The 27,322-nt window shown below is 36.5% G+C and overlaps 2 protein-coding genes across 2 annotated transcripts; both read left to right on the top strand.

Moving 5' to 3' along the window:
• Window positions 1-6,130: 6,130 nt before the first annotated feature.
• On the top strand, window positions 6,131-11,549 carry LOC106769031 (transcription factor Pur-alpha 1). Its single transcript, XM_014654478.2, has 5 exons — window positions 6,131-6,771; window positions 6,848-6,895; window positions 10,473-10,613; window positions 10,720-10,962; window positions 11,056-11,549. The coding sequence occupies exons 1-5, from the start codon at window positions 6,502-6,504 to the stop codon at window positions 11,206-11,208; spliced, it is 855 nt and encodes a 284-aa protein (XP_014509964.1). The 5' UTR covers window positions 6,131-6,501; the 3' UTR covers window positions 11,209-11,549.
• Window positions 11,550-15,945: 4,396 nt separating this feature from the next.
• LOC106766115 lies at window positions 15,946-18,331 on the top strand. The gene is made up of 5 exons (XM_014650874.1): window positions 15,946-16,182; window positions 16,315-16,842; window positions 16,948-17,137; window positions 17,219-17,367; window positions 17,741-18,331. The coding sequence occupies exons 1-5, from the start codon at window positions 15,946-15,948 to the stop codon at window positions 18,329-18,331; spliced, it is 1,695 nt and encodes a 564-aa protein (XP_014506360.1).
• The last annotated feature ends 8,991 nt before the right edge of the window (window positions 18,332-27,322 follow it).

Raw genomic sequence — 27,322 nt, 5'->3', positions numbered from 1 at the left:
TAAAATAAAAAAAAATAAAGTTTTATCTAAAACCTAAACTAATTTAAAATAAAAGAAAAGAAAAAAAAATAAAATAAAAAAAACAAGTTTATCTAAATAAACCATTGCAGGACGTGAATTCACTTCTTGAATGTTGATGTGATCAAAGCTTCCACCAAAATAACAATGAACCGTGGGNCCCTCTTATGTAGCATTGTTGCAGCACCGAGAAAAATGAAGGCACNGTGTGCATCACTTCATCAATTCCTTAAAAGCCAAATAAATTAAATAGCATTCAAGTGGTAAAATGTTGAAACTGTAACACCTCTGCAAGTGAATAACACTCTTTCCTCATCAATGCAATGCACCTTTGACTTCAAAGTTCCAAAAAACCACAGCCATCAACAAGGATTCCTCTCTCCTAGTAGCATACAATTAACGGACCCCACAAATTTGCTAAATGAAATTGGATGCAAAGCTACCTACTGCACCTACTTTTCCCATGTATTCCCGAGACAAACATTTGGCAGCAATGTAATACCCAAAGGATGAGACCGTGAATCAAGAAAAGCAAATGGAATCAAAGCTCACGAACCAAGGCACCAGACCCACCATCTTGATTCAGCAATAAAAACGTGAAACACTTCCCTAGCAATTTGAATTTGCTTCCAGTTCCAGCACACCAATTCCTCTTTCTCGGTTCCAACTTCACTATAAAAAAAAACAAAATATGGGAGCCCTACACTGCAGCAGTAACACTCATTGTCATTTCAATACCATCCCTCCATGCAACCGGGACGTACCAAGCTGCAGCAACAATTTTCTTCTCTCCCCAAGGTAACACGCACGGTTTCTTTTAAAAGAAAACAAAATATGCAATGCCTGGCTTAAAGTCTACTGGATGGAATAATCCCCACAAGACTGTGTGATCAATAAGAAAGTGGATCAAATGCAACTTGTGGTGGCGCTGCTGCAGCAAACATAATCCAGCTCTCCCCTTCAAGAAATGTTCCAAACAATGCTCAAAACATGTGTGACCGCTGGTGGTTCAAGGGCAAGGACCGTGAGCTACCTTCCTAACAGTAGTAACATGCTAGAACTCATTCTTTAATGCAATGCATAACATTCTTTTCTCCAAAGAGACCATGTTCACATTCCCTTAATCCCGTTTACTCAACTCTTCATTTTTCAAGTGAAAAGAAAACTCAAATAAGTGAACACTGCACCAAGAAGAACTACAACAAGCTTTGCACCGAATGAAATGAAAAAAAAAACAATCTATTATTATCCAACCATTTTGATAAAACCGTAAGCCAACTATACTATTTTCCAGCCAAATACTCGGTAAATGAAGGCTAAGAGAGACAGTTTTAACATTTGCACCAAAAAAAACTAAATAAAAGGAAGGGAAAATGTGGCTTCTTCATTCAACTATGAAAACCATGAGTTCCATCGTATTCTCAGAGAAAGTAACAGCAAAACCCAAAAACTCTGCAGAGAATGTTTCACCCTTCAAATATAAAAAAAAACCGAGAGACAGAAGACCATGCAAAAGTGACGGCTCATGCTCCCCCAAATCCCTAGGTCTGAAAATTACATCCCATGGTGGGGTCCACACATTTTTTTAAAACCCTAGAGCCATGTCACTACCTTTTTTTTTTACAATTGGGCTTAGTCTAACCTAACAAAAATTAGCCCAAAATTACAAAACTTAAATTAAAAAGCCTAATCTACTAAATTAAAAATTGACTAATCCTAAAGTGCCTTTGTGGAGAGTCTACAATTAATAGGTGCCCTTCCAAAAATCTCACAGTGTGACTCCAAAATTTCCCTGAAAAAAAATAAAAATAGGAATAATTAAGCTCAATTAATTCAAATTAATTAAAATCAGAATTATTGGTCTAATTAAGCCCAAATGGTGAAAATGACACAATAACCGAGAATTAAGCGCAAATCATCAACACAATTCGGCGCGAAAAATTAAGTTAATGGTATAAAATATCGACTCATCACATGGCCTACTGCCAATGAGCATGTCGACAAGCCTCTTTAAAGGACGAAGGCTCAATGATGGCAGATAAAGACATGCAAAAAGCAATGTGAGAGTTAGAACATTTGGAATATGACAAGTATGATTGTAAAGGATGAGTTGTGCAACTGGAAGTAGGAGCAAAATAAACAGTGGAACAATCATAATCAGACAAATAAGCAAGGGGCTTCATAAGTCTATTTGAAGTTCTACCAGGTGGATCAACAACTTGCACAATATCATTAGAATCATCATTGAAATCCATAACTGGTTCAACAATAGTAGGATTAATATTAGTAGAGACAACATCCGAAGTAATATGAGAATCATTGCAAGTATTAAAGTGTGAACTAGGTATGTCAAAAGCAATAAAAGAATCAAATGATTGTTGAGATGCAACAATATCAGTGGTATAATGATGTGAAACAGGATGGGGAGAAAAATATGGAAAATGAGACTCAGAAAATAACATTGCGAGAGAGCAAAACATGTTGTGTAGTGAGATCATATAAGAGAAAACCTTTGACCCCTGATTTGAAACCAAGAAAAATGCACTTAGAAGCTCTTTTGTCTAATTTGGTTCTACCAGAAGAAATAATGTTTGCAAAAGCTAGGCAACCAAAAACTCTCAGTGTATTAAAGTCAGGAATTTTGCCAAAAACAATTTCATAAGGAGATTTGCTTTTAAGAAATGGAGTAGGGAGCTGGTTTATGATATGAACAACATGTCTTATAACATAGGACCAAAAAACATAAGGTAAATGAGATTGGAAAAGTAAGGCGCGAGCTACATTCAAAATATGTTGGTGTTTGCGCTCAACTATTCCATTCTGTTGAGGTGATTCAATGCATGATGTTTCATGAAAAATGCCTTTAGAGGAGAAGAAATCAGTTAAGAAAAACTACTTTCTATTATCAGATCTTAGTCTTTTAAGTTTAATGTCAAATTGATTTTCAATGAGAAGTATGAAATTGGGAAGAACAATTTTGACTTCGGCTTTTGATTTTAAAAGATAAACCCATGTGAATCTACTGAAATCATCAACAAGCGTTAAGAAATATTTGTGACCATCAATAGAAATATTGGTTAAGGGTCCTCAAATGTCAGCATGAACCAATTCAAAAAATTGAGAACTCTTAGAGGTGCTAAGAGGAAAAGGTAATTTCTTATGTTTGGCAAAATGACAAGTGTCACATGGAGCACAACTTCTGTATTTGATATCAGTATGTTGGGAAGATAACAATTGTAAAATGGAATTTGAAGTATGGCCTATTCTATTATGCCAAAGTTTATTGGTATTGGCTGCATTTACAACAAAAGCATTTGATTCATTGATAACAACATTTGGGAAAATTAAATTGCAAAACATAGCATTTGATTCTTCAAGACAGTACAAGCCATTAATCTTCCTAGCTGCTCCAATCATCTTGAATTGGGATTTCTGGAAAAGGAAACAGTGAGAATCACAAAAAACTGCCACACAATCAATAGTGGAAACAAGTTTGGGAATAAATATGAGGTAAACAGAAAAATCAAGAACAAAAAGAACATCAAGAAGAAATAGGTCACCTATGTGAATATTCCTTGAAAAATTTACAGTGTCAGTAGTGTGATTAGGCAATTTAATGTGTATGGGTTTGATGGCATAAAGGTTATGAAAGAAGGATTTAGTGGGATAGATGTGGTCTGTGGCACCACTGTCAAATATCCAAGGAACAAAAACAGAAGATGTACTTGAGTTTTTAATAGAGGCTTGATTGACTAAGGATGAATGATCCTTACTGTGTTGGAGTAGAGCCAAAATTGCTTGATATTGGTCTTTAGAGAAAGTGAATTGGTCATTGGGAAGACTACCATCAAAATCAAATTGCTGTAAGGAGGTAGATGAATCTACTTCAACCAAACTGGCAGAAGCTTTTGTGTTGGGTTTATTCTTTCTATAACCAAGAGGGAAACCAATGCGAAAATAACAAGTTTCAATGGTGTGGTTTGTCTTCTTGCATTTTTCACAAAATTTGTTGTTCTTGGAAGTGTTCTTGCTGGCATGGAAAGGAACTTTGTTAGAAGAGTTGAAGCGTGGTTGAGAATTGGAAACAACAGTGAAGGCCAAAGAATCTGAAACAGGTTGTTTGAGATTGATGCCGATGAACTCGCGTTCATGCTGAAGAACCATAGAAAAAAGTTTTGACAATCAAAGGCATGAGATCCATTATCATGATTTGAGAGCGAACTTGTGCATAGCTCTCATTAAGGCCTCGGAGAAATCAGATCACATAATCATCCTCTCTTTCTTTGCGAAGTTTGGCGAGAAGCCCACAGGCACAAGGAGTCAAACAATTGCAAGTAAGAACGCATCTATAGAGCTCCAACTCTTTCCATAGGATTTTGAGTTTCGTATAATACTCAGAAACAAGCAAATCACCTTAATGACAAGCGATAATCTGATTCTGAAGATCAGAAACCCTAAATTTATCAGCATGTGAGAACCGATCCTTGAGATCCCTCCTAATCTCTGATGCTATATCCATCCACATCACCGATTGCTTGATCGAAGGAGTCATGGACCGTGTGAGCCAGGACATCACCATTCGATTGGAACGACGCCAAGCTTCGTGAAGCGGATCTATGATAAGGAGGGACAAGGGAGAGTACCATAAATGAACTTCTCCTTGTTTTTGGTCTCCAGTGCTACAACCATATCTCTTTCCCATTGGTGAAAGTTGCTTTCCGTGAGAAGAGGTGAAACAAGCACTAATGCGGGATTTTCTCCCGGATGAAGGTAAAGTGAGTTTGCCAGATTCACCAGGTGATTCGGTGTCTGTATAATATGTTGGCTGAGGGAAGCCATGGTCAGAAAATGAGAAAGAAAACGATGATACCATGACAGAGAAATGATAAAATGAAATGAACAAAACTTTAATCCTCATTATTTTAACATCACAAAAAGGTCACAGATGCTGAATATATATTCAGCATATCTTGAACAAAACGAAAGAGAATAAAAAAGAAAAGAAATACAGCCTGACCACCACTCACTAACAAAAAATAAAATATCTTATCAGCTAATATAACAAACATAGTAAAAGAGCAGAAACGATATTTCTCACAATATTTGATTTGAGAATTTTGTATGAAACTTTCCATATGGATTTTATTTCATTGCATTTTGTTAAAACTTCTTAAAAAAATTGATCCATTTTGTTAGTGCATGCCATCATTTCGATATATAGATGTGTGGGAATCTAACAATTCTTTTTACCATGCTCGTTACTGTTAGGAAGTTTAATCTAGATTCTTATTCCTATATTTGTAAAAATAAATTAAACTTGTTAACTTGTGATTGAAATAAACTGCAAAATATAATAGGGAAAGGGAGAAATAAAATTGAACTAAAATAGAAAAATACGAATTTTATGTGACATAAATTAATCCCTAATCCTATATTTTTTTTGTAATTGAATTAAATAAACTTTATTTCATTCTTTTGTTTTTGCACCCTAAATTAGAAACTCGAAAGACATAATATTTCATTATTTTTTATAAATGTTTAACCTTTATTTTGTGTAGGCTAATAATCTTTTTTGTTTTGTATGGGAAAATTAATTTTAATAGATTGGAACCACCTTAAATAGTCGAAAACGATATCCAATCTCTTATCTTCCAATATTTTTTTTGCAACAACGGGCCATACTTGGCTAGGCCCCATCTCCTTTTACATTTCAATCAATTCAATAACTTATAACTTTTATCTATTTTTATTTTCTAAATGTCTTTTCTCATTTCTTTCTGTTGCACCTTTTTCTTTTATATTCTAAATGAACATCCAAAAACCTTCTATGACAATATAATAAATCTTAAATATAACTTATTCATTAAATATATATACATACATATATTTATGATAGATTTTGACTATAACAAAACTCAGATAATAAATAATATTCATTTATGAAAAGATTTAAAAGTAGCAGGGAACATAAATTAAATATAATTTTCTTTTAACATCCTTCCTTCTTGGCAATGATATTCAGAATGGACAGAAATGATGAGGGTTTTTAAGTTATAATATAATTTTCACATCTGAGAGTCAGACATGCGTTTTTCTTTTTCATGTATATAAAAAATGGGTTTGGGTTTTTTCTTTGACTTTTGGCTAAATTTGAAGAATTTATGAAAGAAAGTTAGAAACCCAGTAAGTAATTCCCAATTGCCACTAATTGACTCGTGCGGTGAAAAGATCCCATCAGGTGGATCTGCGAAGCGAGAGAGGCTTCGTTTAACAATCCAACGGCTCCAAATCGGAGAAAGCGAAAACGTCACCACATCGGAGAGAACGAAAACGTCTCCAATTCATGACTTCGTCGTGAGTGAGTGTAACCGTCGTTGCAATTGAAGTGAAACTCAAGACCCAAACCCTCATGCGTGCTTAGCTACTTACTCGCCCACCCACTCAGATCTGTTGCGACCACATCCAGATTTGTTATTGGCGGCGATGGAGGGCAACTCCGGTGGCGGCGGCGGTGGCGGGAACGACGTCGAATTGCTGTGCAAAACACTGCAGGTCGAGCACAAGCTGTTCTACTTCGATCTGAAGGAGAACCCTCGCGGCCGTTACCTTAAGATTTCCGAGAAGACTTCCGCCACTCGGTCGACCATCATCGTACCCTTCTCCGGCATTTCCTGGTTCCTCGATCTCTTCAATTACTACGTTAATTCTGAAGATCAAGACCTCTTCAGCAAGGAATTGCAGCTCGACACCAAGGTAATCCAATCCAACCTCCTTACTTGACTCTTGTCCTTGCTTCTTCCTAACATTTTTAATTTTTTTTGTTGTTTAGGTTTTCTACTTCGACATTGGTGAGAACCGGAGGGGGCGTTTCTTGAAGGTACTCAATTCCGTTTCTCTTATGCTCGAATTGAAATGGAAAAGTGTTTAATATGCACCTTATTTTAGCGGGGAAGAAAGAGACAAACCGTGTGTAGAAAGTGAGGATAACTGAAGAGAGAAAAGACGTGACGGAAAATAAAAGAGGTGGAAAGAAAAAATGAGGTCGAATTGAGATGAAGTAGAAGTTGAGTAGTGTGTGATAACATTAACTGTATTCTAATCGCTTGCCTTGGCTTCGATGGCTACTGGTTAAGCTTTTAAGCGAATTGTATAGCATTTTTTTCACCTAATTATATGCTGCTTTTTTATTTTGTGGCTGTGGCATTTTTGGTAAAAGAGGGATAATAGTGGTGGTTTCAAGATGATGGTTCCTTCTTGGAATGGTTTGCTTCTATTGTCGAAAATTAGAATAGGGCTGTGTGTGTATATATGTCTGAATTTGAGATAACTTTTAATATTTGTTTGGTTGGTTTATATAGTCTGGATGTGTATGTAGGGAAGCTTTTCTATATTATCATGGAATGAAGGGAAAAATATCTAGGGATATGTGTTTTCGTAAGACATAAGGAAATTTAATTATGATAGTGAAGCTGTTAATTAACATGTACAAAAGAGGCAGAAAATGAGGAAGAGGAAGGGTGGAGAGCCATAACAGTGTGGGACTTGGGGAATTAATAACCTTAGGGTTTTGAACGAGGATTTATTATCATAAAGTAGAAAACGGAAACAAATTTTAATTTGCTATGTGTGGTAAAGTCTGGGTATCTTGTTAGACATTCTTATTTTGGTTGCTTGAAATGTATGACGTTGCTGCTGTAAGCCCTAGGAATTTTAGAGCCTTCTTGGTTATAATAACTAGAGAGAATTATTTGTACTTTGTGAACTTTTAGTTGAACTATCATGTGGAAACAAAGGTATTGCATGTCAAGATGTTAGATTTATATGGCTTGGACTCTGTAAGTAAAGCCTTATTTACAATGAGAAAGAGAGAACTCATTACAGGTAAGTTTTTGTAGAAATCTTGTCATTGGGAGAATTTCTTATCTGTCATAGGCGTCAACTTTTGTATCATAGTTAGATGCGTGCTTAGTAGCTTTTGTTTTTTCTTGCTTCTTTGGGATTTTTTTATGCAAAATGCTAAAATCCATTATTAAGTTCGGCCTTCTTTTAAAGACACTCCCATACTCCAACTCCCGCTACTTATATTATACTTATCCAATTTTTTAATCAGGAACTTCTGTGTTCAAAAGATCAGGCTTTTATTTCCTCCCCCACATCCTCTAAAGCCCTTTCCTCCTTTAATTTCTCTGTAGAATGTGAAATATAGGTATTTGGTTTGAATACTCATAACCTTGAGAAGTATTATTACATGGAGGGGTATATAGTGTTGATACACCATTTGGGTTTGTGGTGCATTTTGATATTAACATATTAATCTATACACATCAATAAAAAAATAATTTAGTTAAACTATGAAATATTATGAATTAAAATTAAAATATTAAGTAGGGCTTAATTTGGATGAGAATTTCAAGTTTCAACACAGTTAAAAGAAATCTTAATATAGAAAATAAAAAACAAATATGCTATCAGAGACAGACACGAAAATAAGGCACCACCAAATGTGCATTGAAATTATAAAATACTGTCAATATGTAATGGATGATTGATCTTCTCGAAAGCCCAATGGCTCAGTTTTCAATTCATCCATATTTCCAAATCCCGTTGTCATTTGGTCATCCCATTTCATTCATATTCCCTATCACTCCTGCAAAGCTCTTTCGTATTCAGACTTTGAAGAGAGCTTCTTTCAATTTTAACTCTCTCAATCACAGACCTCCCACCAAAATTAAATCTTCTGTCATTGTTCTTTCCTCAAATTGTTGGCAGGTGTGGCTGATTGGAAACCCTGGGACAACAACCTTCAAAAGAGGAGAGTTCTGGCACTTCCTTAAGTTGGAATGTTCCATCTTCAGCCATAGGTTCGTCATTTCTGGGAATTACATTGGGAATTGGCTAGAGCCAATTCACACTAGTACATATGAATTGCAAGGGGGAGGAGTGGACTGTTTTGCTGTGAATTAATCAAGAAATTCTGCGCCTGTTTGGATTGGTTTGGAGTATTTTTATGGAAATAATATTTTCTTTTGCCAATGCTCTTATAGGATCCTGGCAAAATAATTTTTTTCTTTTCCCTCCACAATAAGCTAAATCAAACATGTGCATGCTCCTTTATGCCCAGTGCAGCATGTCTTTAATCTTATGAGAGTAAAATCTGACATTATATATGGGTTGTCCATTTTTATTCTTAGGGCATGTTTGTATTAGTTATGAAAATTGAATTATTTCAATAATTGATTATATGTATAATTCTAAACAGAATCAGATTTTGTTTGGATAAGTTTGCTGATGTATGATTGTAAGTTAATTTTATTGGATGCAAGGCAATATAAAATCAGCTTCATAAGAAAAAAAGTGTGTATGAAGCTGTAAAGGAGAAAGGAAGTTGCAAAATCATCTTATTTTCAGGAAAATAATTTCTTACTAATTTCAGTGGCTGTCCCAAACAAGCAGATGAAATTACAAAAAGTTCCTAAAAATGTTGAAATTTTAAAAATGCATCTTTCCAAAATAGGTTCTTATTCTTATTGCCAAATTGGTGTTCATATTTCAGACTTGTCCTTGTGTAGCAGACTAACTTAAGTGCTTACAATGTGAATGTGAGGGTGGGAAGGTTGTTGAAGACCAGATAAATTTGTATCGGAAGTTTTTAGATTTTCGTATTGTTGGGTGTTGTTTGTTTCTACACGTAGAGTTGCAAAATGAGAAAAGATGTATTGATTTTTGGTGTAACAGCATTTATTATTCACCCCAAACAATTAAACAAAATTAAGGTTTTGAGTATGCATCACTGAGGAACATAGGAAGAACACTAAACCAATCTGACTACCAGACAATAGCTATGCTGTCAACTACTATATTCTGCAATCTCTATTTTTTTTATTAGTCCCTGTTAATAGTTTGCATCTGAATTTGCCAAAAGTATGTCCTTAATCCTTTGTTTGGAATAGAGGAGATAAATAACATGGTGTGGGTCCCACAACTTTTTATTTCTACTTCAAATGGGTGGAAAATTGTAATTACGTCTAAAAGTCATAATCCATTTCTAATCCCTTATAATTGATAATTGATTATCTTCTAATTTTTTATTATTTATCCTATTTTTCTCTTTTATATTTTTCTTTTTCTCTTATACCAAACATTATTATTTCCTGTCTAATTCTCATTTACTTCCGTTTACTCTATCCCTCTTTCCTATTTCTTGCCTATTTTCCTTTAAACACAGCTAAGGAAATCTGCACACACTTCTGCAAACAATTCTTATTATTGGTGCTTTATATCAACCAGAAAATGTTTTAATGAAGCTACATGAAGTCCCTCAAAAATCTGTTACGCTGTTTTTCATCACTTTGGGATTCCATATTTACATTAATTCGGAACTTCTATCTTATGATGAATATTATCCATATGCATATTTTATTTTAAGATTCTGATTCTTATTTATAATTTTGAAGGTGTCTGAAGCTTCTGTCAGCAGAAACCGTAGCACTATAATTGTTCCTGCTGGAAGCTCTAGGGATGAAGGATGGGCAGCATTCAGGAACATTTTGGCTGAGATCAATGAAGCCTCAAGGCTTTTCATTCTACCCAATCAGGTGTCCTTCTTTAGAAATCGTACATTTTTCCTGTCTTAGCCACAAGAATAGTCGAAGCTATTTTTTATTTGTTTCATCTTATTTGCTTATTTGCATTCCACTATAGCAAAATTCTGAATCCTCAGAGCGTCTTGTCGGACTTTCGGATGATGTTGGTGCTGGCTTCATATCTGGTCATAGTAGTCAACCTGCCACTTCTTCTGAGTTGAATGTGGACAGGTCTGTTGATTTGCCTCCCCAGGATGAAATTGGTAACTTGGGGGTCTCGAAAGTGATCAGGGCTGATCAAAAAAGATTCTTCTTTGATCTTGGGAGCAATAATAGGGGTCATTTCTTAAGAATATCTGAGGTGTGCTGTCATTATCTTTTTTTGTCTTTTTCCTTTGTTTTATATACAGGGGGAAGAGGAATTTCTGCTGTAAATTCTTGTTAATTATTGCAGGTCGCGGGTTCTGATCGATCCTCCATCATTCTTCCCCTGTCAGGACTTAAGCAGTTTCATGAGATTGTTGGTCACTTTGTGGAAATCACAAAGGACCGAATTGAGGGAATGGCAGTTGCTAATGTTCGCACAGTTGATCCCCCTCAAAGATGAATGCTAACTTGGGATATTATGCGACAATAATTAGTCCCTCTGCCAAGGTTTCAATTGGATAAGAATGGGTGTTGTCTTTGAGTCTGATTTGTGCTATTTTATTTTATTTTCCCTTAGCCTCCTCCTTCTCATATTGTTCTTCCATTAATGCTTTCAAATAATGCAAACTCTGGTTGGTCAGCAGAATAATTTGAATTGCTTGGCAAGGTTAATATATGAATAGGAATAACGGAAGAAAAAAAGGATCAGAAACTTGTACTTGTTTGGATAGTTTGGCACCCAAGCTACAATCTGTAATAATGTTTGATTGTTTATTTTGCCTTCCTTGCGCAGATTTCACATGGATTTAAGTTCTCATGCATGCTGAGGTTTTTCAACCACGCATGCCTACCATATATAGGTTGGTGATTTAGCTATCTTTTGTAGGGTTTGGTTTCATCTAGCACGAACTTTGCTTTTATAGTGATATCTGTTTTATCTGTTTCATCTGTTTCATCTGTCTTAAAGCAGCTATAGTTGCATAAAAGAATTTAAGATTATCAATGCATTTACGTTATCCTGATTGGGAAAATGTGGATATCGGTATGATATAAAATTATGAGAACATTGCTATCAACAAAAAAATAACGGTTTTTCTTCTTTCCATTATATATTGAAAAAACTAGTTTTTATTGAAGGTAAGTACTTTTTACTGTTTTTTAACCATTATTCATAGTTGTCACCGTTTCTCAATCAATGTCGTTTTCACAAATTTTATAGTAACAAATAAGAAACATTTTTACTTGATACGTGTCATAGTAGTACCCATTTTAAAGATTATATTATTTATCTTTATACAATGGAGATCCTTATATTTTACTTTTTTCCTAACGAATTTCTCCATTATCATTTCACTATAAGGAATTTGTAATTCCTTAATTATAGTATCTACTTTATACTTATCTGATTATAATTTGTTAAAAACTAAAATGATTTATTTAAATTTATCAATAAGAAAAACTTACCAGTATTATTTAAAGAACGTGTGTGTGTCCTTATAGTATCTCCTTATTTATCTGATTATAATTTGTTAAAAACTAAAATGATTTATTAAATTTATCAACAAGAAAAACTTACCAGTATTATTTAAAGAATTTATAACTTTAATTTTGAGGCACATTAAAAATATTTATCATTTGTATTATTATTCTTCCTACATGCATACATAAGTTAAATGAACTTCAATTTAATTATTGGTTCTCAAAATTGTCCTTTCTATGTACCGGTTTACACTGGTTATGTGAAGCATTTTAAATGAGAAATTCTTTATTACGAGAATATGAAATAAAGCTTGTAGATAAATATTAACTCTAACTTAGTTGATATTGAAAGCTCTTTAAAATCAACCATTTTTAATTTTAATTATAACAATAATAGTAGGCGCTTTGAATGTAAATTATAATTAAATCCACATTAATTGATGCATAAATGTTACTTAAATGTTGACATGGTGTTAAAGAAGTAGACACCAAAGATTTAAGCACCCAATGAGACTCTCAACTATTATCTCCTAGTGGGATGTTCCTATTAGAGATGTTATCGGTTCAATCTCCACTACCACTTGTGATAAATTGAAGCCGATGTGTCTAAAAGGTTTAGGGACATTTATTTCTAATGAATCACATCAACATATTGAGTAAATTTCAAGTAATATAATTGAATTATTTTTTTCATATATATATATATATATATATATATATATATTATATGACTTTTTGGGCCGAGCGGTTATTCAATTAAGCCGACTAGTATTGTTGGGCCGATATATTATTGGGCTAGTTTCTATTAAATTTCTATTCAAGCAAACCAAAGATAGATCGAAAAGCCCAATTAAGGATAAAGAAAATGAAATAATTCGAAGATACACAGAATAGCGGATATAAAGTCGAAGATATCGGACCGAACGTACAGGTGAGGTCGTTTTTAAATGTTTAGCTGTTTTTATACTAATTCTGTTTATATTTCAAAAAGAAAAGGTATAAATAAGGAACAAAGGTCACAAGACCAGGTACGCTCTCTACACACATTGGATTCACACAGAAATCTTATTCTCTCAAATCATCTCATTAAGAACTGAGGTTCTTTACTCACACGCCTAACTTGAGCGTCGGAGTGCCATTGCAGGTTCCTCTCCCCTCCGATCACGTCTTAAGGAGTACCGGACGTCAAGGCCAAAGGAGACTGAGCAATTGGAGAATTAGGAAAAGCGAGCGATAAAAGCCAATTCGAGTGTCAGCAAGCGGGGAAATTACAGTATCAAGGTTAGTCTTTCGGTCCCCAAAATCTGTACCGAAACATTTTGGCGCCCACCGTGGGGTCGAGCGGCAAGCCCGAATGGTAACCACAAGGAATATGGAGAACAACATCAACAATTCTAGAGATATGATCAGAGAACTTCAAGCCCAGTTGGAAGCCCAGATGGCACAAGTGGCGGAGCAAGCAGCGAAGCTAGAGGAGCAAGCTCGAACCATACGTCAACAACAGGAACTACAACAAAAACAAGCCGAAGAAATTGCTAGACTCAGACAACAGCGGTCCCCGCCGAAAATGTCCGGATCCAATAAGAACCCTCCCAGTCGGCATGATGATCAAAGTGTCCATTCGGACCCACATCTAGGACATGCCGGACGGTCCCCTAACCTGTTGCCATTCACAAAGGTCGTCATTCAAGCCCTAATGCTTGACAAACCACCTCCACCGATAGAAAGATTTGACGACACCTCGGATCCAGAACCTCATATAAGGAACTTCGTTGATTCCATGGTATTCTACACTAAAAGCGACCCGATCAAGTGCAAGGCTTTTTCTCTGTCCTTGAAAGATGAAGCATTAGAGTGGTACTACTCTCTTCCACCCAATTCAATAGATTGTTTTGCTACTGTCATCACTCTGTTTCGAAAACAGTATGCTAGCAACCGAAAAGAAGAAGTAACTCCGACCGAACTTCTGAACCTCAAACAAGAAAAAGGCGAGTCTCTCAGGATATTCGCGAAAAGGCACCTCGAACTGGCGAGACGTGTAAAGTGAGTCAACCACACTTTTATCATAAGCAACTTGCCCCATTGCTTAGGCCGGGGTTCTTCTCAGAATGTTTATATGCTAGACAGCCAAACACAATGGAGGAGCTCCAGGAGTGATTAGCCGAATACATTCGAATGGATGATCAAAGAATTTCCCAGAGAAAGCGGAACCCGGAACCGTCAGTGAATGACAACAAAAAAGGAGCGAAGCCGTATCACGAGCGAGACCCGGGGTCGAGGTCTTTTCGGAGGAATCCACACCCAGGTCCCCAGTTTGATCATTATTCAAACCTTAACTCTCCGAGGGAAAAAGTGCTCGAGAAAGCCTTACAGGCTAACCTCATATGTCTCAGGAAGAAGGATACGCCCAGAAACGCAGACTACAATAAAATTTGTCGATTTCACAACAATCGTGGCCACACAACGGAAGAGTGTTACGTGCTGAAAGACGAGTTAGAAAGACTTATCCGGGCATGCCACCTCCGATAGTTTGTAAAGGAGGAAACAAATCAAGGAAGCAAACCCAAATGCTCCCATGGACGAGAAACAGTTCGAAAAAGCCCTGAACGGTTTGCAGAAAGAAACGACTGAAAAAAGGATCGTTCCCGCAGTCGACCCCGGGATAAGGAACCAGAAAGAATCATCAGAGGCCAAATCAACACCATCTCCGGTGCCTTTGCCGGGGGGGAATCTCATCCTCAGCCCGTAAAAGACACTTGAGAAGTTTAAGGAACGTCTGTGCAATAAACCGTTGTCCCATGTCCATGACAAACATTACGTTCACCGATGACGATTTTCGTGCACCGAACCTAGAATAAGATGATCCTATGGTCATCACAACTCACAGAGCGTTATATGAAGTGGGTAAAGTTCTTGTCGACCAAGGAAGCTCAGTCAATATATTATATTGGACGACTTTCCAACAAATGGAATTGTCGGAAGATGTAATAGCTCCATTCAACGAACAGATAGTAGGGTTTACTGGTGAAAGGGTGGGAACTCGGGGATATTTCGATTTAAGGACTCGGTTAGGGACGAAACAAGAATCAAAGGAGCTAAGAGTTAGATTCATATTGGTAGAAGCAAACACCCCCTACAATGCCCTTCTAGGGCGACCATGCTTAAACGCGTTCAGAGCAATAGTTTCTACCCCCACCTAACCATGAAGTTCCCATCTGTAAAGGGAACCATTTGTACAGTCAGAGCAGATCAGAAAACGACACGACAATGCTATGCGGCCGGACTAAAGATCCCACCATATATCCCACAAAAGGAACGACAACAGCCTGAAACAATCATGGTCGACCTCGATCCCAGAACGAATACTGATGACATAATACAACCTCAAGGAGACATGAAGCCATTCGTCCTAGGAAAAAGCGACAATCAAACAACCACAATTGGGGCGGACCTAGGACCGAATGATGAGCGCAACTTAATCAAGTTGCTCAAAGATAATGTCCAATTATTTGTCTGGAGTGCTGCAGACATGCCGGGAATTCATCCGAGTGTTATGACACACAAGTTGTCCGTTTTTAAGGAGGCCAAGCCGGTGGCACAGAAGAAATGACGATTTGGTGACGAGAAGAGGGTGGTTATACAAGAAGAAGTCGGGAAGTTGGTTGAGGCGAAATTCATTAAGGAAATAACCTACACTACTTGGTTGGCAAACATAGTCATGGTAAAGAAGTCAAACGGTCAATGGAGGATGTGCGTTGATTTCACAAATCTCAACAAAGCATGCCCCAAAGACTCTTACCCCCTTCTAAGCATTGATCGACTGGTTGATGAAGCCTTAGGACACACCGTGCTGAGTTTCTTGGATGCGTATTCGGGGTATAATCAGATCCCTATGTACGCCCCAGACCAAGACAAAACCGCATTCATCACCGAACGAGCTAATTATTGTTATGAGGTAATGTCATTCGGTCTCAAAAACGCCGGGGCTACCTACCAACGCCTCATGGATAAAATTTTTCACCATCAAATAAGAAGATGCATGGAAGTATATGTAGATGATATGGTGGTGTGAAGTCATTCACATCAGCAGCATTTGAAGGACTTAGCGGAGGTTTTTCAACAGATAAGACATTATAATATGCGGTTGAATCCTTCAAAATGCACTTTTGGAGTTCCGGCAGGAAAGTTCCTAGGATTCATGCTGACGTCCAGGGGTATAGAGGCTAATCCAGACAAATGTCGAGCGATTTTGGAGATGAAGAGCCCCACTAGGTTGAAGGAAGTACAATGTCTAGTCGGACGCCTCACAGCCATATCAAGGTTCATCCCAAAAGTAGCAGAACACATCAAGCCTATCTTGAAGAATGTGAAGAAGGATGTCCCGAGGCATTGGGACGATCAATGCGAAGCCGTCTTCTCAAGGATTAAGTCTATTCTTACTAGCCCTCCGGTCATGGCCCGCCCGGTGGAAGGATATGATTTGCAGTTGTACTTGGCGGTGCCCAGTCATTCGGTTAGCGCTACCCTCATCCAAGAAGCACCTGACTTCAAGTTGATACACTTTGTCAGTAGAACTTTGCACGGGGCGGAGGAACGATATTCACTGTTGGAAAAGGTGGCTCTAGCCTTATTAACAACGACCCGACGTCTTTGACCGTACTTCCAGAGTCATCAAGTAGTTGTTCACACTAATCATCCTGTGACAAAAATACTGAGGAAGCCGGATCTGGAAGGAAGAATGGTCGTGTGGTCAATAGAATTATCTGAGTTCGGATTGCGCTTTGAACCACAAGGTTCGGTGAAAGGGCAACATCTGGCAGATTTTACGACTGAGTTACCACCAACCGCCGAAACATCCATATGGTACTTGAACGTAGATGGGTCTTCGAGAAGACGTGGCGGAGGAGCTGGTATAGTTCTGGAGGGACTGAACGGTCTATTAGTGGAGCAGATTGTCTCTTTCAATTTCCAACTCAGCAACAACTAGGCAGAATACGAAGCCCTTGTTACTGGATTAATCCTTGCAAAAGAATTGGAAGTCGATCGACTAGAATGCCGGATGGACTCCCAATTGGTGGTAGGCCATATAAACGGAACGTTCCACGTGAAGGACAATTATTTGCTGCGATATTATCATAAGGTGAGTAGCCTGATAAAATCTTTTTCTACTTTTAATATCACGCATATACCCTGAGCGTAGAATTCCAGGGCGGATCTCTTGTCCAAACTCACACATGTCCAGGGGAAGACACAACTCTCCTCAATAATCAAAACCACGCTTGATAGACCGCTATTAGAAGCATGTACAACTAGTGTTGCCACCGCAAAAACCGACTGGCGCTAGGACATACTCCAATTCATGGTTCAACAGGAGCAAAGGCAGATAGATTAGTACAGCTGATTCCAAAAGAATTGCCCGGTTCAAATTCATTGGTGATGTTTTATACCGACGAGGATACACTTCCTCGTTACTCAAGTGTTTTTCAGACGAGGAAGCTAAATACATGATGCAGGAGTTACATTATGGCATATGCGGATCACATTATGGAAAGCGAATGCTCCAAGCCAAGATTTTACGAGCCGGATACTACTGGCCTACTATGGAACAAGACTGTAATGAATCCGTACGGAAATCCATCTCTTGTCAGTCACACGGGCAAAACGTCCGTCTTCCCCCGGAGGAGTTACATGAAATCATTTCCCCGTGGCCCTTTGCACAATGGGGCATGGACGTTGCTGGACCTCTACCGGTAGGGAAAGCTCAATGCAAATATCTTTTGGTAGCTGTGGATTACTTTACTAAATGGATAGAAGCAGAATCCTTGGCTATAATAAGCAAAAAAGTACAGAAGTTCATATGGCGTCTCATTTGCCAGTTCGGAATACCACAGAAGATTATAACTGATAACGGCTGTCAATTTGTGGAACGAAGGCTGAAGGATTTCCTTAAAGAGTTCGGGATTAAACATGTAACGAGCTCTGCTGAACACCCTCAAACGAACGGTCAAGTCGAATCAGCAAATAAAGCAATCATGTCTAAACTAAAAAAGCGGCTCGGAGAAGTTAAGGGTTTATGGGTAGAGGAGCTACCTGAAGTACTGTAGGCTTATAGGTGCACACCTCATGGATCAACCGAGGAAACCCCTTTCAACCTTACTTATGGAACGGACACAATGTTATCAGTTGAAGTTGGCGAGTCGTCTATAAGGTGAAACCTACAAGATATGACTTTCAACAACGAGCAACTACGTGTGAACCTTGACACCCTACCCGAACAGCGAGAGGTGGCCATGATAAAAAATGCAGCTCAAAAAAGACTGATTACTCGGCGTTTTAACACTAAAGTATAGCCAAGGAGTTTCACCGAAGGATACCTTGTACGGCATAAAAGAGGAGATGCCCGGAAAAATAAAGCACACGACAAGCTGTCAGACAACTGGGAAGGACCTTTCCGCATCTCTGAAGACCTAATGAACGGAGCATATCGTCTGGAATACCTCGACAGGAAGACTGTTCCAAATACTTGGAACGCAACACATCTTAAATTTTATTACAGTTAGAATTACCTTATGTTCTTTTTTGCATTGTTTCATAAGTTTTGTTTGACAATCTGTTTAATAATATTAATGAAGTATTTCAGCCCACATTTTGGTTCAAAATCAAAGGGAAACAAATGATGCACAGAAAATCGTCCTTCATCAAACAAGGATCAAAGTCCTTGTGGGCCTAAGGGCCGAATTCGAACAAGGATCAAAGTCCTTGCATAGGGATCAAAGTCCTTGTGGGCTTAAGGGTCGAATTCGAACAAGGATCAAAGTCCTTGCACAAGGATCAAAGTCCTTGAAGGCCTAAGGGCCGCATTCGAACAAGGATCAAAGTCCTTGCACAAGGATTAAAGTCCTTGTAGGCCTAAGGTCCGCATTCAAAAGGATCAAAGTCCTTATCGGCCTAAAAGGCCTCATTCAATCGCTAAGATCTAGCCAAGCGGGCGGACAACCTGACACCTTAACACCAAAAGGCAACCGGGCGCTCATATACGATGACGATCGAATTAGCATACAAGTAAACTTGGTCAAACTAAGACCGAACGCGTCAACTGTCGCAATAAACAAGTACTACCTATCATACCGATCAGTTCCACCAAACGTAGTACAATTTCAACACATTCAAAACATCCAAAGAACTCATACAACTAAAGAGACTATTAAAAGAAGTTCAAAAGACAAAGGTAATGATTCTAAACTATGTTGTTGTTCGGAACTTCATTAACGACTTTGGCTTCATCAACAACCTCTGTAGAAGGCTCCTCAAAGGGGGTAGCAACTTCATCTTCATCTGGATACGTGCCTGCCGGAACGCTGCTTGAAGGCACCATGTTCCCTTGGAACACATCTTTGTTCACGTCAAAAGCCATTCCATCCACGAGTGTGTTCCAAGATGATCGCCTCACACATTTCTTTCTCTGTCTCTTGTGCCTCAATAAGGGCTTTTTGAAGGGCATCTCTTTCTGAAATCAGCTCCAAATTTGATTTCTTGGAAGCCTCTAAATCTTGCGTTAGTTGATCTTTTATCTGCCTCATTTCATTACCAGCCTTCTGAAGGTTTTCGAATAGAACACGACCCTCATCGATCATTTTTTGGGCCTCCTCATACCTCGGTCCACATTGGGCGTGTAAAATAGTCAAATCGTACACTTATTATTCAAGCGCTCCAAATCAGCCGACATGTTTCCCCTGTTTGAAGCATAAACCAAGTTCCAAGCAGCATTTGTTGCTCAAGCGCAAAATTCCAAACAATTCTCAGCCATCTTCTGTTCAGAAGTCTTTTCCATCACCTTCTTCTCAGCCAGATCGAAATTAAAATCAATCTTATGACCAAGATCGAATCCAGGATCCCACATGCCGCCCGGGAGAGAGCAGTCGGCCTCGAGATGAGTCACTTCCTCGATCTCTTTTCCTTTCTTGGTGGCTGGTTGATCCTTGGTGGCCAATCCAGTTTTCCTCTTCCTAAGAAAGGCGTGTTCGGGGGAAGGGGGAACGTCTTCATCAAGGTTGATGGGCATGGCTGCTGTTGGGGAGGGAGTCATTGTACTGCTCGACGAACCGACCTTCTCGAGCGTGGCCTTGGCCGAGTTGAACCAGTGCACGGATTAGACCCTAGATTGCCCCTATACTACATTAGTGGGAAATTTAGATTTGTTGAGATTTTGTGCGACAAAAGAGCTTTTCAGCAGGCTCTTAATCAACGGTTGCAGACAACCTTATGATAAAAGAGGATTAGGTTTTAAAAATAAAAGCACTCACTGTATGCCTAAATCTATAATTGCTTATTTTATTAAAGCCAAGGATAAAAATACTTCTTATACATCAACTTCTAAAAAGAAGAAAATGTCCAAGTCTAATAAGAAAGGATCCAATGCCAAATGGGTACCTAAAGACAAAATAATTTCTCTTATAGATATGCTTGATAGTCGAAAAGAAAACCCTGTCCCGGTACTTGGATAGTAGATGCTCACGACACATGACATAAGAAATGTGTATGTTCCAAAGCTTGACGAGCAAGAAAGGGGGAATAGTAACCTTTAAAGGAAACCAAAATGGAAAAATAATCGACATTGGAGAGATAGGTATAAACCTATTAAATATGATGAAAACTATGTATGAGATCAATCCCTTGTGTTAAATACACAAGTTCTCTATTTATAATAGAAGACATATGGGCTAAGCCCAAAATACAAATAAGAAATAATAACAAACTAACTAAAGATAAAAGATAAAGATAAAAATATAAAATAAAGATAATATATCTAACACTCCCCCTCAAGCTAGTACATACATATGTACCAAGTTTGTTACTAATATAATCCATCAAGACTTAGTGAAAATATCTGCTTCTACACTCGAGTGACACCAAATTGCTAATGATTTGCAAGACGACATAGAAGACGAAATATCAACCCAAAAGACTATCCCTAACAACAAATTTGGGAGGTTGCTCCATGTAAATCTCTTCTTGCAAATCGCCCTTGAGGAATGCTACCAGTGGATAAAGAGGTAATTGTTGGAGAGCCACCACAGCTATAAATAAACTAACAAAAAAACCATCTTTTTCATGGAAAACAACATATATGGACGGGTCAAACACAATAGTGAGAAAAGAGAGGTCAGAAGAGACAACAGAGGAAGAAGCCATGGATGAACCTGAAAGAGGGAAACTATAAAAAAGAAAAATTCTCCAATCAAGGCACCTGAAAAAGGAAAAAGAGCAACCTCGATGCTCTGAATAGTTGTGAGACATGCCACCATGCATGACGGAAAAGGAGAAGTTCCATAACTTCAAAAGGCGCTAAGAGCACATAGGAGCTCCGATGAAGGCGTTGTTGATGACATGGTGATCGCATGGCCGAGACGATCAAAATCATGTGATCATCGATCGAAACTGAAACTCCGGTAATGGCAACGGTAGACGACGACGGTAGACGATGGCGTCGCCGGTAGCGGTAGATTACCTCACATTCTCTCCTTATTTTTTCTTGTTGTTGTAAAACTTCTCTTAAGTTTTGTTAAGGAAGAGACTAAGGCTTTTAACTTTGTAGCCAGTCGCATAATTGTTTGATATCAAGGAACGAACCTATCTTCTTCAATGTCTATTGTAGATTCATTTTTCATTTCACTGTCTGATTTATGTTTTGTCTTTTTTGGTGTATGAAGCTAAGAAGGTCAAAGTGCTACGGTGGAAAGCAAATAACAACTGTGTGTGGGGGGGGGGGGAAATGAACAAAATTTCATGTCATGGAGGAAGGAAATGATAAGCTTACGGTTTCCATCAACTAAAAACAAAAATATTGTACAATGAAGCTTAGCTTATAAAAAAAAAAAAACTATTGTACAGATAAGTTTGGCTTAAAGAAGAATAGAATAAGTTGCAGAGGAAGTGACAAGGTTCTGATTATAATAATATATAAACGTTGGGTAGCAGTCACAAGGATAATAGAGCATAAGGTCTTATTAGTCTCACTAGTCTTGCACCTTTTCACTAGAATTTCGTAGTAAGGAAAGCATGATTCAAGACTTAATTCTAATTTAGAAATTTTAACTCAATAAAAGAATCTCTCCATGAGTTAAATGTATATATGAAACCCTATGTACCGAAGATAAGGTTTAAACAAATAAGACAACTTAAAATCTCTTGGAATCTATACTTCATGTTAATTAGTGTCTCCAAACAAAATTTTAGTATGAAACCATGACTAGGTGTAGTCCATAAATGACTAAGTCTAATTCCATTATAATTTAACAAAATAAATAGAATAATTAAATCACATCTTAAACACATAAATACACAGATACTATCATACAACAAGAAATTCTTACAGATTAAATTTTACATCACTTGTGAAACAAATTAAAATTAAACATCTTATCGTATTTATTTTGGGTCTTACATTTAACAGTCTTTCCTTAGACAATACATTCTATTATACGCTTTCTTGAATAACATGGTTTGAATAAAACATATTTTAGGTTTCGGTGTTCGCAGTGAGACAAAGCTTCTTTTTGTAAGATGTTGGTTGTAAAACATGATATGAGTTTGAAAGCACTATTTGATGATTCATTGCTTATCAAATTATTATTTATGAACTACGCTTCCTTTCATTAGACGTTGTTTATAAAACTTTTGTTTATCAGACAATATAGTCTAGAAAATATTAGTGTAAGCTTGCTTTTGTCTAGAAAAAATGTCAAAAAAAAAAAAATTCTCTTAAAAAAATTTCTTTCAAAACAATATTTCGTTTAAAGTTGTTTTTTAAACTTTAAAACTTGAGTTGCTAGACGGTGTAGTCTCTAGACCATCTTGTCTTACCAATTTGTGCTTTCTTTATATTTATTTATTTGTCATATAGGTAAAGAAATTATTTTACTATTTCATTTATTTATATTATTTTTAAATTGATTTGTCATAAAAGTAAAAATAAATTTCTATAATTTTTTTAAAAAGCGTAAAAACACAATAAGAAAATTTTTCTCAATTAGAAGTTAGGTTCCTAAATTTTATTTGTTCTTGAAAATGAATGAACTTTGATTCCTGTGAACTGTAATTAATTGTTTAAGGTAGGATAATAATTTTGAACATGTCTATATTCTTAATTTTTGTAAAAAGCATGAAACCACAATAAGATAATAATTGACCTCGTTTCAATTCTTATGATTAACAAGAACCATTTTGCATCATTAACTCATTCAATGATTCTTCATATTTAAATTTATGAATTTACTATATTTTCTTTCATATTCTACTAGATTTGGGTCATGGATTCATGCCTATAATCTAGTGTATCTAATATACCGAAAGACACCAACATTTGAGTGCTAAACCTAGCTACAGGAAGCAATTATGTGATAAAACACAAGTTTAAATGTTCTTGAAAGTGAACCACTTTGATTTTCAAATTCGAACATGAATATTGATTTATGTGAATTATAATTGATTTTTTTAGGTTAGCCATTTTCACATGCTCATGAACATTATTTTTGCTTAATTGTTGGAGTTTTGGTTTTATTTGTGTTTTTCAGTTTCTATAAGTTCTATTCAATTCTAAACACATATTTTAGTAGTCTTAGGTGACTAGAACATGTTTCACACACTTGCATTATAAAGATAACATTTCACTTTCATTAAGGCATTCCATCACCTTGTGAAAACTAGGTTTTGAGGAGATATTTCATAAAACAGTTTGCGTTTCTTTGTTTGTAGTGATTGCTAATTGTTTCTAAGCATTATTCTTTACAGATTGAGGTCCTATATTACATGTTCAACATCAATTCCATCGTCACATTCATGGTAGAAAGCATTTCGATATAAATTTTGTAACTTTTAATTTGAAGGCATGTTGCATAATAGTTTTAGGATTTTAGTGTTTCTAATTAGTTAAATTTTCTCACCACAAAGTAGTCACAATCATTTGTATTTACATATTGTCAGTTTTAAGGAGTGAAACTCGATATTCTATAAATTACTACATTTTGGAAAAATTTTAAACCCTTAATGACCTACATTTTAGTTCATGAATTATAGAATAAAAATTATAAATTTTAGATCCAAAATATTAAGTATTAGCATGTATGTAGGTGTTGGTAGAATTTATGATTAGTTTCAAACAATCAGACTAACAAGCAAACATCAATTTTTAAAAGTTTCCACATGTAATTATAAATTTGAAAAATGATATTTTAACCCAATTTCTCTTACTCCAATTTTATTTTCTTTTCTAGTCAAAAGTTGGAATTTCGAAGAAGAGAAGGTGTCAAAATTTTATTTTTATAAAAGTATGCTCTTTTTTTTCTCCTAACATTGACTCTTTTCTTTCCCTCCGCACTTCCTATTTATTATTTTTTATTATTCAAATTAAAAGAATGAAAATATTCAGAACACAAATAAGAATATTTAAACTCTTTTAAATAATTGAAATTAATTACATTTAAGCAATATAGATAAAATACCTAAAATAAAAGCAATAAACATAAAACATGTTGAATGCGATACTAGTGTGATATAGAGCATAAAGACATCATTAAAACTAGTTATCTCTTATTATACCTCTAATAGCTCTAATAAATAAGGATAAAAAAGAAGAGGATATAGTATTAACACATAAGATTAAATTGTGATAACATTATGCGGAAAAAAAGTTGAAGTTTGCACATAAATTGGTGTGTGCCATACATATTTTAAGGTTAAATTAATTTACATTAAATATTAGAAATAAAAGTTTATTGTAGAAGTGGGAAATAGAGAGAAGGGGAATGTTGTTGTCATGGAAAGGCAAACTGCTAAAGATATTCAAAGAAAAAGTGTAATATAATGTCTTTAGACATCCAGTTAGTCCTACTCCGACGTTTAGTGACGTCGAACATGGCACTGACTGACGTCATTATAGACGTCGGTTATATTCATGTCCGATGTCCCATTGACGTCACCGAAAATGATGTCGGTTGTTTAGTAGATGTTAAAAGCCCAAAATAACTGACATTAAATAGCGTTTTTGCACTAGTGTCTACCTCTCGTTCTTGGCTTTCCTACAATTTCTTCTCCTTCAATGGCTTCTGCAGTTGTTTCTTCTTCTAATAATTCTCAGGCGCAGTCACATCCCTCAACTTTGGGACTTTTTCAAGAGCAAATTCAAGGTCTATATATTGGCACTTCTTTCTCAATCTAATCCCACAGCTACACATTCTACCGATCTAGTGAGTTCTCATAATGTTTCCACTTCTTCTCAGGATCAAGGTAATATCTTTTCCCAATGGATTCTAGACACAGGTATTACTGATCATATATCTAGTTATTTGTCTCATTTTATTTCTTATCATAGAATCTCACCAATTGCAATTTCTCTACCTAACAAGAACTCTTCATTTGCCCATAATTTTCTGGTCTTTTGCTATTCGTTATGTTGTGCAACTCATTAATATTTTACCTTCCAAAGTTTTAGCATATTTTTCTCCATCTCAGTTGTTACACAATGTTAAACCTGATATTACTTACTTACGAGTTTGGCTCACTTTGTTATGCTTCAACTCTTCAAGCTCATAGAACAAAATTTCAGCCTCGTGTAAGAAAATGTGTTTTACTTGGTTTTAAAAAAGGAGTGAAAGGCTACCTTTTGTTAGATTTCAACTCAAGGGAAATTTTTATATCAAGGAATGTAGTATTTTATGAAAACATATTTCCTTTTCTTACTAGTGACAAGCACTCACCTATTGATACACAAAATTCAAATTCCTTGGATTTTGTCACCAAAATCATTTCCTCTTCATCACCTTTTTTCTCAGAAGCTACTGACAACCCTCTTTACCACCTACATCTCCTCCTTCTATTGTTCCAGACCCTGTTATTTCTTCTTCTCAACCTGTTTCTATTGAACCTGCCACTGCTACTCCACAAAGGAAATCAATTAGGCCAAAACATAAACCATCTTATCTGTAGGACTATCATTGCAACATGTTATCTACTTCTTCTGCCACTCAGTCATCCACAGTTACCTTATATCATATCTCTTCATATCTCTCATATAATGCATTATCATTTCTTCATAAATCATATGTCCTTAATATTTCCCAAGTTAGTGAACCTAAAACCTATAACCAAGCCATCAAACATAATTGTTGGAGAAATGCCATGGATCAAGAAATTGCAGCTTTAGAAAATACCAAAACTTGGGTTTTGACTGATCTACCTTATGGAAAGCAACCTATCGGATGTAAATGGGTATACAAAATAAAGAGGCATGCTGATGGGAGTACTGAATGATATAAGGCAAGGTTAGTAGCTAAAGGCTACACACAACAGGAAGGCTTAAATTACTTTGAGACTTTTTCACCTGTTGTCAAACTCACAACAGTAAGATTGGTTCTGGCTTTAGCAGCTTCCAAACATTGGTATTTACATCAACTAGATGTAAATAATGCTTTTTTACATGGGGATCTAGATGAAGAGGTATACATGTCTCTTCCTCTTGGCTACAAAACAGAAAAACCAGGGCAAGTTTGCAAGTTGTTGAAGTCTTTATATGGACTCAAGCAGACCTCTAGACAATAGAATTACAAGTTGACAACTACTNTACTTTCTTTGGGCTACATACAATCAAAATCAAATTATTCACTTTTTGTTAAAAGTGATTCTGCTCATATCACCATCTTACTTGTTTATGTAGATGATATAGTTTTGGCAGGTGATGACATCCAGGAAATCTAAACTGTGAAGGCTCTATTGAATGCAAAGTTCAAAATTAAAGACCTAGGCCAACACAAGTATTTTCTGGGCTTAGAAATTGCAAGATCTCAACAGGGCATTAATTTGTCACAAAGGAAGTACGCTCTAGAGTTACTAGAAGATGCAAGATTGTTGGGATGTCAACCTGTTTCTACTCCCATACAGCCAGGCACAAAATTCTCCAAGACAGAAGGAAAACCCTATTCAGATGCACAATCCTATAGAAGACTTCTTGGCAGGTTATTATATCTCACCAACACAAGACCAAATTTATGTTTTGTTTTTAGTACTCTCAGTCAATTTCTTTCCAATCCTTTGGAAGATCA

Source organism: Vigna radiata, chromosome 7 (assembly GCF_000741045.1).
Source record: "Vigna radiata var. radiata cultivar VC1973A chromosome 7, Vradiata_ver6, whole genome shotgun sequence".
NCBI lineage: Eukaryota > Viridiplantae > Streptophyta > Magnoliopsida > Fabales > Fabaceae > Vigna > Vigna radiata.
This window is presented reverse-complemented; position numbering and strand designations above follow the sequence as displayed.